Raw genomic sequence first — 12,760 nt, 5'->3', positions numbered from 1 at the left:
CTATGACTATGGGATGTCCAGGGGGGTGTACTTGTACATCATGCTGCCTCATACTAAGAAAACAGGAGATGGGCTCCTGACCTATTGGCCACTTGGCTCAGGAAGCCTTGCTTCCCAATGCCATTGGTTCTCAAAGTGGGGTCCGGGGGGTCCCAGCAAAAGTAGTTAATGTAGCGTCACAATCATTTTAATAGTTTTATCCATTCATACGTTGGATATTCAACTAATGGTAGCTCTACAAGTTCACTGAACTTGTACTTCTATTTTTGAATTTATTTGAAATATATCACTGTTTGGAAACCTTTGAAAAATAAATGTATAATCCATGATATTTAATCATAGGTGAAACGCAATTAAAATCAACTTTGACTTTATTTTTTTCAAACAAAATACCTTACACTGCATACTGCTTGGGAGGTGGCAAGATTCCAAAAACACAACTCCACATACTGTATATAGTACATACATACTGTATGTACATACTGTACATACATTCATACACATAATGTATTAACATCCATGTCAGAAGAGAGACGCTGAATAATAATGCGCTCTGATGCATCTTTCATAGAAAGAATAAGATCAATGATAATCAACAAGGTTTTGTTTAACATGGTGATAACAGTTAGTTTTAGACACTTGACATTGCACTTAAAATAACATCCAGATCTTTCTCCTCCTACCTAGATTCATACATAGCCCTAACAGCACTTTATTATATTTGAACACATTTAACATTAACATTTCCTATGTGCCAGCAAATATAATTAAATCCTCTTCTCTGTATGATACATTTAATTTGATATCTTAATATAGCCTTACAGTATAATCTATTATATTGTCTTTGTGCTGACATTGGGCCACTGTCTCCAGAAACTGAATACACAGTAACAACATCAGTGCAATGCCCATGTTGTAATAAATAGCATCTTGCATTGCCTTCCAAATATTACACTCATCAATGCCAATCACAACAAGATGTTACACACAGTATACTGGATGTTCAAGCTTGTATATCTGCTATTTTTCACTGGTTAAAGCATTCAATAATTTTAGGCCTAAATGGGTTAATACAGAGCCTGGGGAGCAGTTAAGGTCTTGCTCAGGGACATTTCGACACATAGAACGGTGGACCTTTTGTTTCAGAGACTGCCTCTCTACCCATTCAGCTGTGGCCGTCCCATAAAACCTATAGTACTGTATCTGTTCATGAAAAACACTCTAGCTGCTCCAGGTGACATATTCTATTATAAAACATGAATTCTTTTGAGAAGTACAGCATGAAATGTTGAATAAGCAACAGTAATGCTACATGCAGTACATCTCAAGAACATTAAGGGTAAAGTGACAAACAAAAGAAAAGGTTGAACACTGTTTTTGCCTGTTAATCTCGTTTGTTACACAAAGTGGTTTTTCCCATGTTGAAGCTGACCATAACGTACAACCATACTGGGGGGGACATTAGAATTTCTAGGATTTGATTAATCGAAAGAAAACACAAACATTTGTATATGAATAAATGAAACGATGAAAATGCATAAATGTGTTTGTACAGACCTAGCATTTCAACTGAAAACTAAAAGGTATCTCTTAACAAGACTCTGTGTTCAGCCAAAGGGCAGGTGAGTGCTGTATTTCTATGTGTTGATAATTGCATTGATAGGCATTTGTCATTGGAATTATATGCAGCAAGTGGCTTATATTCTAATACTGTACATCTCTGAGTCTAGAGTTAATTCATGTGTGGATAAAATAATGATGAAATGAACATTACAAATGTTACATCTTAATGTTAAATCTTAACCAAAACAGAAAATAAGTTATGTGGTCAAACTTAATTGCATTGTTCTGCGTTAACATGACAATTAGTCAGTGAGCATTCACAGTAGCATGGTTTAAAACAAAAACACACATTTTAAGGAAGTTTGTACAACATGCTTATTAACAAACTCATCTGCTGTATGCTAAGTGTCATAGTAACAACTAGACGTGGGTGAATAATACAAATGTTGTCTGTTCTGGATGGTTTATGTGCCTGAACCCATAGAGTTCATTACTGCACTGTACTGCAGTTAATACTGTAATGACTTACTGCTGATGCTGTGCTGTGATCTATTGCATTTGAGGTGAGAAAACTGAAGTCATGCCTTGATCATCCCTGAAAGCTTAACAGTCTATCCGTGTGTGTCTGTGTGTGTGTGTGTGTGTGTGTGTGTGTGTGTGTGTGTGTGTGTGTGTGTGTGTGCGTGTGTGTGTGCGTGTGTGTGTGTGTGTGTGTGTGTGTGTGTGTGTGTGTGTGTGTGTGTGTGTGTGTGTGTGTGTGTGTGTGTGTGCGCGTGCGTGCGTGCATGTGTGTGTAGAGTGACAAGGAAGTCCATCCAACCAGGACGGTTTGTCGGTGGTGCACATTGTTGCAGTGAAATGTGCATGTGGAATGTATTTGCATCATTGTTTGTCTCACCCATGAATGTGTGTGTACGAGGCATCACACACAGAGCATGTTTAGGTCGGTATACACCATGTTGTTTACAGGTGTGACGTCTCCAGCCGCTTCTTTGAGGAGTATCACCGGGGGAAGGACATATTAACACGTGCAGAGGAAAACAGCGTCCATCCCATTTCCGCTCCCTGCTAAACAGATGTCCTGGTCTCTGTGGTCAGCCTGTGGAACTTTGTTAGTGCAGAGACTGCACCGAGTGTCTCTGGAAAACTGACCCTCCTCCTTTACGCGCAAAGTAGACACACCAAGAGCCAGAGCTGATCAAGCCGAGCACTATGCATGTTTCTTTGACATTCTAAGAGATGTGTCTCTTTTTAGACCGGGTGCTAAATCATATCCACTGTGATGTCTTTCTATGATGTGGTGTGTTTGTCATGTCAACGTAGAAGGCTCCTCAGCCGCTCTCCAGGTCCTCTTCCTGCTCGGAGATGTCAGGACTGTTGTCCCTGCAGTAGCTGAACGGGCTGAAGGTGTCTGACCCCCCCTGACCCTGGATCAGCAACGGAAACACATGGTCTGCCACCTCACACAGACGCCCGTAGCTGAGAGAGAGAGAGACACACACACAAGCATGCGCGCACACACCGAGATGAGAACATGCAGATACCCTAACAGCAGTGTTCAGTATACAAATCTACCTTCACATGGCATATAAGGCAGAGAGAGAGAGAGAGAGAGAGAGGGAGAGAGAGAGAGAGAGAGAGAGAGACGTAACGTACGAGGAGATGTTGGTCTTGGCGTGTTCCTGAATCAGCTCTCCCTTTGGATTGACGGTGAATATTCTGTTCAGAGGAACACCCACCTCCTTATAGGAATACACATCCTACACACACACACACACACACACACACGCACACGCACACGCACACACACACACACACACACACACACACACGCACACGCACACACGCCCACACAATCATCATAAGAATACTGAAACAACTACACTTAGTTCATCTAAAGGCTGAAAAACAGCCAAAAAGGCACGCACATCCAAGGCCATATAGGCTGGGTGCTGGACTAATCAAAAGTATACAGGTAAGAAATAAAAGAGTCTGCACACCAATTTGCTGCTCCCAAGCTTGATATTTACCAGTGATAACGTTTCGAGCCTACCGGCTCTTACTCAGGCCTTGACCTGGTCTGATGAAGAGCCGGAGTGCAGAATTCGTGTGCAGACTCTTTTATTTCTTAACTGAAACTACACTTAACTGAAGACTTACAAAACATTCATCATTCATTTAAAAATTAACTGTGTTGGTAATGTAAAATAACCTTTTGAGTGTATGCAATACCACCTGAAGAATGTAATTTATGATCCTACAACACCCATAATTAGTTGCAAAGGCTTAGTTTACTAACAGTTCTCAGTGCCACTGCCCCTAGTGGCAGAGGGGAGAACAGCTGTAGTCATGGGGCAGACAAACTGTAGTCAGTCAACGCTGATGGACTTAACACTTTAATAATCATCATAGCTACTGATAAAGACATGGAGATAAGGAAGGAAAAGGGAGTATTCTTTTAACAACAGTGAAATAATAACCCCAAATCCATGCCTCAATAAATTACCTAAACTTTGAACCTTATATGAAAGGAACATTACTCACAGGAGATTTAGATTTTGATTGGATAATCTGTTTTAAGAATAACGCTGGGCTTACAACAATGATAAATAAAAATGGATATATAAATAAGGATATATAGCTATTCATTTCCATCTAATCTTCCTCCAAAGCCACAGGGAGCCACATATGGCTTAGACCTATCTATTGAGTTTATTGCATATTATGCATATCAGCTGTTAATCTACCTGGAGTTCACAAATAACATAAAAACATTGACACAGACAATTACTAGACAATGACGTTATTAAATTGACAAGGTCATTATTCTTTCATTCAGATCATATGCTAAGCTACTACTGAGTGGTCTCACCGTAGCTCTGTTTCCAAAGGCAGCGTAGAAGGGTTCAGTATTTGGATAGAACAGATTTTTGATGTCAGTCAGACACTCAATCTTAAATTTCTCTGGTTTCTTCTCAATCACCTCCCTGAGGAGACATTCAACACATCCTAATGATTAAACACCTCGAAGATAGTTCAACCACGTTCTACATGATTCACATTCGGTATATGATTCAATACATTACTGTATATATGCTGAAACATTCTACAGTACATGATTGACATTCTATATGATTCAAAACATCATTGCTGTCGAGCAGAATACTATCTCATATTTCAACATTCAAATGAATGCCCTACTTGATCATACTACAGCGTCACACAAAAGCATCAAGCTGGCAGATCTGCTACCTTTGATATTTCCGAATTTGAATCCTGAAAAGTAACAGTGTCGGACTCATTCTGTGAGTCAATCCAGTCTGATTGTAATGATAGGGAAGGTCATGTTGCTGTCTTGTAAAGTTAAGTACATTTACAAGGAATGCTCTCTGCATTTCTGCCTCCAGTGTGTGTCTGTGTGCGTGTGCGTGTGCGTGCGTGCGTGCGTGCGTGCGTGCGTGCGTGCGTGCGTGTGTGTGTGTGTGTGGGAGACCTGTGCAGGGCAGAGAAGAGACTGCTGGGGCTGAGCATCACTGGACCCATGGGCAGCATGGTTCCTCTCTCGCTGACCCAGTGCAGGTATCCTCGCGTCATGTCAGCCATGCCGATGGCTCTCGCTGAGCAGTACATGAACTTATAGCCATTCCTGACAGGGGAAAGGCGGAGCTATGATTACTGTGGTTTCATCGGACATTAGCTACAATTACAAGGAACTTTAGGGATTAGGGAAGCTGTACAAAAAGACAAATATAAAAGAAAGTGACTTTTTAATGGCACAGACAAACGGTCATTCATTTTGAAATACACTGATATAATGAGATCATGAAGTCATCCCCGCCACTTTAAACCATTCAGCAACACCGTGGGTGTGGCTAACTTCAGCTGGGTCACCAGACTCACCACCCAAATGAAAACCAGGTAGGCCAATACTTTATGAACAGGTGGGTGTGGCCACATAAAAACTGTATTCTCTACACTTTTTTGGTTATACCTGATGATTATGTTGTGTGTGTGTGGGTGGGGATCACGGCACCCTGTCTTTAAGATAATTGTATTTCAGTCAGCCACTTTCGCCAGGAATAATCATTTATTGCAAAGCTATTGCGTTCAGTTTGGTGGTCCTGTGATACTACAGATTATAAACATTTCCTCTGTGTGTGTGTGTGTGTGTGTGTGTGTGTGTGTGTGTGTGTGTGTGTGTGTGTGTGTGTGTGTGTGTGTGTGTGTGTGTGTGTACTGACTGGCTGACTCTGTGGTAGAGCCGTGCGATACCCTGGTGAGTCCAGTCTTTACCCAGGGTTGGCAGGATGTGACCGAGGGTGTCTGACCTGCAGCACAACACAGGACAGGACCTTATTCATCTCCTCTCAACTGTAAACTCTGTTTTAGAACCATAAAACTACCATTTGTTTCATTTTAAAATTGTCACTCACACGCATCCATGCACACTAGGGCATTCACCATTCACCAAATATTCGAATATTCAAATATCAAAGTCACTATTCGACGTTGTTCACCGAAGTCGAATATTCGCTTTTTTATTGTTTTCTCTTTAAAAAATCTATAGTTTATAAAGCTTGGCTAGATAGGAAGTCATAAGAATGAGTCGTCAATGCCCCTGGTGGATGAATTTGTTAATGCTCTATACCAGGGCTTCTCAAACCTTTTTAGGCCATATTTGAACTGGCCTGACAAGTACTTGGAATTGTAGCTATTACATTTAATGTGACTTGGTTCCGCAGATAAATATTGTGAAAATAGCAGATCTACATGCTCACAACGCCTCGCAAACGCGAGGCGTTGTGAGCATGTAGATCTGCTATTTTCACAATGTTCGCCTCTTACTTAATATTTGACAGTTTGGCCAGTCCTGTCAAATATTCGACTATTCGAATACTTTGAGGTGGAATAATTAGAATACAAAAAATCACTATTCGTGAATGCCCTAATGCACACACACACGTGCGCACGCACGCACGCACACACGCGTGCGCACACACGCACGCACACACATACACACACGCACGCACAGGCACACGCACACACTGCATCCAGACATAGTAACCTGGTTATGGTGCCATCAATGTCAGAGATGACTATCTTATCATTCCAGTTCCAGAGATAGATGGTGCCGTGACAACGACAGGTGCCCTGGTACTGGGTGGTCACGCTGAACACCACTTCATTAGGTCCCTCCTTCAGCAGCAGGCTGGCCTGCGTGCACAGTGCAAATACACACACACACACACACACACACACGCACACGCACACGCGCACACACACACACACACACACACACACACACACACACACACACACACGCACGCACATGCACAAACACACCAACCACAGCAACAACAAAGTCAATGAATGAATGAGAGGGAAAAGCAGTTTGTAGATACTGATGAAAGAAACGATGAAAGACAAAAAGAGATACATAAGAAAGAAGGCCCGGTACCAGTTGTTCAGACGAGAGGCGGAGTGACTTTGTATAACAGACACCAGGACTCATGGGGGCGTCCTGCTGACACGATCCTGACCCCTGATTGGATAAGCGCTGGTCCTCATCACTGGATGACGACTCATCCTTCATCCTGTAGTATCAAAACCAACCACGTATGTCAGAGAGAGAGAGAGAGAGAGAGAGAGAGAGAGAGAGAGAGAGAGAGAGAGAGAGAGAGAGAGAGAGAGAGAGAGACGGAGTGTGTGTGTGTGTGTGTGTGTGTGTGCCTGTCATGAGCCGCCCACACCACGTCTCATACCAATAGACAAATACATTGTACAATAAAAGCCAGACTCGAAGTTCTGCCGATTACATACAACCTTGTGTTGTACGTAGATACCTTGTACATACAAACTGTTTACTTGTAATAATTGTAATAATCAAGAACTGGAATCTCTCTTGCACACATACCATAGTTTCCCTCTTTCAAGTGACTCTACACGGCACACCACTATCGTATTGTGGATTTAATTGTGCCACTGGACATTGTGGACAACAACAAGTAAATTACCATATTAACAAAGCTGTTCAAATCGACTGGTTTGCCTTATCTCAATATAATACATTTAGTGATTAGACTTAAAATCCAAATAAACAAATTAAAATGTGTGTGTGTGTGTGTGTGTGTGTGTTCAAGAGCAAGCTATAACGTATACAGAAGGAAATATATACTGTAGAGAGAAAAGGTATGAAGGTTTCTTCTCACCTGCTCACACTGTTTCCCTGCTCTCCACTTGCATCTGTCATAGAGTCCTTAGAATGAAGGTAAGCAAAGTAAAGATATTATTACATAATAAGAATGATAGGAATAATAACTAGAAAGATGGATATTTGAATTGTGATTGCCGTGGTCCACTTTCAAGTCAATGGGGACAATTAATTCACTAATATTTTAATGGCCATACTGTATATGGAGATCTCTGTCAGCCCATGTCCCTTTCATGCCCATATATGGAGATCCCTGATGTCATCAATATTAAGCCCATATCTTGGAATGCCCATATATGGGCATATACTGTGTCATTCTCATGGGGTCTATATATGGACATACTCTGTCAGTCTCATGTGGTCTATGTCAGATATGATGATGTCAGACATCAAATCCATATCTTGGAAAAGTTCATATTTCTTTTTGATTAAAGTCGATGGAGAAAATTTATTCACAAATACATTTATATAAATTAAACTATATAACGTATCTCTTAAAGGGCTTAGTGCAGATTGAAATGATTGTAGAATCTGGAATAAAACATTTACTTGAGTAAAAGTACATGAGTATTGGTATCAAAATGTATTTGTTCAAAAAGAAAGTACTCATGCCAACTGTCCCATTTCACAAGTTGTCGAATGTATAATGCGATTTCAAAGGCCAAATGTGTCTATATAGGGCTGAAGAAGTTAATGTATGTTTTGTAAAAAGAAGTCTACAAAGTAACTACAATTTTGAAGAATTGTAGTAGAGTCAAAAGTATAATATTTTGTAGTAAAAGTACTGAAAATTGGAAAAGCTCTAGTACTTGAGTATATTTACTTTACACCACTGCCCTGGTCAACTACATTTACATATACTTGTGCTAAACTAAATATTGTTTCTGAAAAAGGCTGATCTGCAAGCTCCCAAGTGTTGTAACGCTATGCGTTGTGAGTTAGTCCTGGAATGGCGACACTAGAGGTCGGTGTATCTACAACTGAGATGGCTTAATTCAAATTATAAATGCTTTGTTTGTCTTCTCTCTATCCAGATATGGCCACCTCCATATTTCTTCTTGCAGACGACTTTCTCTGTTGTGCGATCTGTCTGGACGTGTCGACTGAGCCGGTCTCCACACCATGTGGACACAACTTCTGCAAGGCGTGTATTCAACACTGCTGGGACATGCAGGTCATTTACAAGTGTCCTCTGTGTAATGCAGCCTCTCTAACCAGACCTCTAATGAAAGTCAATACGGTCTTGTCAGAGTTTGCTATAGCACTTAAGAAGTGGGCTCAAGTTCTAGAGCAATCTGCTGCTGGTGTTCTTTGTGACGTCTGTACTGTGAGGGAGGACAAGGCTGTTGTGTCTTGTCTAGAATGCCTAACGGCTTTCTGTGAGACGCACCTGGAGCCTCACATGAGAGTTGCAGGGCTCAGGGGCCACACCTTAACTGCTCCTGTATCAGGTGGTCTTGCCTTGGCGCATCAACATGGCCATGATCACAATGGCCTTGTCCTGTTGGGGAGATGTGCAGCTCTTCTGCAGAGGCTGAAGGCTTTTGCAGTGGATGTGACTCTTGACCCCCACACTGCACACTGCAACCTCATCGTGTCTCCGGATGGGAAAGCAGTGATGCTTGGAGCGACGCCACAGAACCTTCCTGATACTACAAAGAGGTTTAAATATCATGCTGTGTTGTCAAAGGAAGGGTTCAGGTCAGGGAAGTTTTACTTTGAGGTTCAGGTACAGGGAAAGACTAGTTGGGCTGTAGGAGTTGCAAGAGCGTCTCTTAACAGAAAGCAACCTGTCAGCATGTCCGTCAGTAATGGATGCTGGGCCCTGGTGCTGGATGCCGGCCAATACCGAGCATATGGCCCAGTGTCCTCTGCGTTCAATCTGTTGGCAGAGAAACCACAGGCTGTGGGGGTCTTTGTAGACTGCGACGTGGGACGGGTCTCTTTCTATAATGTGGACGCCAACTCTCACATCTACACATTCTCTGGCCAGTGCTTTGGAGGGTTCCTGCATCCATACCTATCCACTCGATCTGAGCGCTCAAAATCTGACCTCGAGCCTCTGACCATCACACGCATTGATGTGTGACGGTAGCTGTTGTGTCAAAGATTGGTGTGTTAGTCCTCTTTCCAGAGTGCTGACATGTCGCTGTGCGACGTGGTTCCGCCTAACGCCGCAGTTATTGTTGCCGCTCTGAGAAATCGGTCTAAGAAGTTGAAGTTATTTATTTACTCAAAATGTAAGACCTTAAGTTTTGAGTAGCCTGTATTGTTTTTAGTCCTGTCTTTTAACTTGTTTTTAAGCTGGTCTTAATTTTAATTGTCTTTTATGTTTAAGTAATAAAGCTTATATTTGAAGAAACATGAATGTTTTCCTTATTTAAACTGCCACAGCTTACCTACCCATTTACCTACTGAGTGGTCATTACAACTCCTACCAGCAGAGGACATCAATGTTTATTGTGTTAACATCTTCTGTTCATGTACTGTAGCTACTAGCTACATAAGATTACAATGAGCACTACCAAATACTATGGCAGTCAGTTGTATTAAAAGCTAATGGAGACAGTGTCTGGCTGCACCTGCAAACATTGTCAGTATCTGTACTGTGACATGTAGGCATACATCTTGGCAGCTGTAATCTGGTACTACAGGTACACCATGTCCAGGAAGGTGTACTTGTATGTCACACTACAGAAACTGCAGACAGGCTCCTGCCCCTATGGGCTGCTTATAAGTGCATGAAAGAACAATTTGAATCAAATGTTCTGTCTTTGTATTTGGCTGACATCTCGGTGATCACCCCACATTAAACTGTCACCTATCTTTAATCAACCCATCCTTTCTCTCTTAGGGAGTGAGACATTTAATCAGTCATCTTCAGATCAATATAACGTTGGGAATGACGACGTAAAGACATTCACTGCTAATGAAATAATGTGCCCTCTAACACTGCAACATTATTTGGTATGAGTTTTACCTTTAGTCTGACTGGGAACATTATTTCTCTCTAAATACCAGCTCAGTGCAGTGGCCTTGTGGTTGGTGTCCTGAGACTGGGAGTCATACGTTGATAAAAATGGCTCCTAATGCCTCCCTGCTTGGTACTCTGCATCAAGGGTTTGGATTTGGGCTAAGTCCCTGTGACATACTAGCATAATGTCCAGGGGGTGTACTCGTGCTAGCATCATGTCCAGGGGTGTACTCGTACATCCTGCTGCTGCTTTCGTGTATCATCCTCAAATGTCCAACTCAGTATTGTGTAGCCACGCCCTTGTCTCTGGTCCCACTTGGAAGAGGCCAGCCTCTGAAGGTGGTTTGTACAGGGGGCAGGTGTTAATGATGTGCTCTGCAGACTGCTCAGGCTCGCCGCACTCGCATATTGCACAAACCCCACTTCTTCATAGATGATCTGAAGCAGCCGACTCCAGTGCGCAGGCGGTTCAGTAGGGACCATTGACGGCGTGGTAGGTCCTCTCCTTCAACACCAGCTCCTGGATCCCAGATGTAGCGGTGGATACGGGAAGGCCCAGCAGCCTCCCACTCCTGTTTCCAGGATCCAGCCAGCCATGCACTTGTGGACAGGTCCTCCGGGATGGAGCGGAGCAGCTCTTGTGCCGCCTTGTACAGTAAGGGTGGCCGTACATCCTGCTGCCTCACACTAAGAAAACAGGAGATGGGCTCCTGACCTGCATACTGTAGACCACATGGCACAGGAAGCATTGGTTCCCAAGGCCAGGGGTCCTTGGATCTATAAGCTCAGACATTCGTAGGATCGGTAGTGCGACTTAAACTGATCTAGAACCTCTAGTATAATAAATTCAAGGATGCTAAATGTGTGCAATGCATTGATAGGTATTTTGTTATGGTTCATATCATCTTTTTATCAATACATATTGATGACCAACTGACCATCTGACCCTAAGGCACAGTGACTGTGTCCTGCCATAATGTCATGTGCAGCATTTACAAGGCCGGTCTCTGTCTGATAGAAATGAGGCCTTATCTACTGCCATGGAGCCTGTAACTAAAACAATGAGAATTGTTTTAGGACATCTCTTCCCCCAGGAACCTACTGTATATGGACTCTTTGTCTTGTGATTTGTGGACAAGAAACGTATCCTATGAACTGTTGAAACGTCATCTACTGACTGACCAAATGACCATACTTATACGCATGTCAAAACATCATTTGTCAGAGAGAGCACGAACCATTGATTATTCTGTTGTACCTTTGTCTTGAATACTCTCTCTCCAGTAAACATTCCATTCTCACTCTGAATCACTCTCCTGTCTTATTTCTTTGTGATGGATTATTGTATCTCATAGGGGAATAAGAAGGTGTTGGTGTTTACAAATAATATATTTATCATGCATACACTGTGTTCCTCAGATACCTGTATACTGAATGTTTTGTTGGAGCTGTGTGGAACACAAGCTCCCTATACGTGGCCGTGTGTGTGGGTATGTCTGCGTGTCTGTCTGTCTGTAGCCTACAGGACCTTTTGTGACCACACGAGGGCGCTGTTGTTCCGGCCAGGCCAGACACACACACACACATACGCACACACACACACACACACACACACACACACACACACAGCTCCACTTCGAACAGAGGTTCGATTTTTTTTTTCTCTGTGTAGAGAGACCATAACCTGAAGGCAGAGAGGGGCGGAAGAACATGCAACGCAACAGGACTCCAAATGGAATGGAGCCGTGGAGTGGACATTATGATCATGTGGTTGGTGTTGGTCAGTTCGCCCCATTGTAGTTTAATGGTTAATAACGGTACTCACTGATTTGGAGTCGCTGTTCCTGCCTCGCCAAGAAAACCACCAGCGACCTCCTTTCTTTGGCATCTTGTCTTTCATGATGTTGTCCACTGAGCTCTGCACATAGCCATCCAATCAAAGAACACACACAACAGACAACCACCCAATCAAACAAAAGACAACCACCCAATCAAACAGACAACCACCCAAT

General features: G+C 42.6%; 1 protein-coding gene across 1 annotated transcript in view; it reads right to left on the bottom strand.

The window, feature by feature from the left end:
• Positions 1-359: 359 nt before the first annotated feature.
• Positions 360-12,760, bottom strand: part of lpin1a (lipin 1a) — a 37,267-nt gene continuing 24,866 nt past the window's right edge. The window contains 9 exon segments of the mRNA XM_080730839.1: positions 360-3,042; positions 3,220-3,323; positions 4,436-4,550; positions 5,057-5,209; positions 5,805-5,891; positions 6,629-6,777; positions 7,022-7,157; positions 7,773-7,819; positions 12,574-12,666. Of these exon segments, the coding sequence (XP_080586965.1) occupies positions 2,895-3,042; positions 3,220-3,323; positions 4,436-4,550; positions 5,057-5,209; positions 5,805-5,891; positions 6,629-6,777; positions 7,022-7,157; positions 7,773-7,819; positions 12,574-12,666 (1,032 nt within the window). The 3' untranslated portion in view covers positions 360-2,894.

This window comes from Nannobrachium achirus (genome assembly GCF_963921795.1).
Source record: "Nannobrachium achirus genome assembly, chromosome: 7".
NCBI classification, from domain to species: Eukaryota; Metazoa; Chordata; class Actinopteri; order Myctophiformes; family Myctophidae; genus Nannobrachium; species Nannobrachium achirus.
This window is presented reverse-complemented; position numbering and strand designations above follow the sequence as displayed.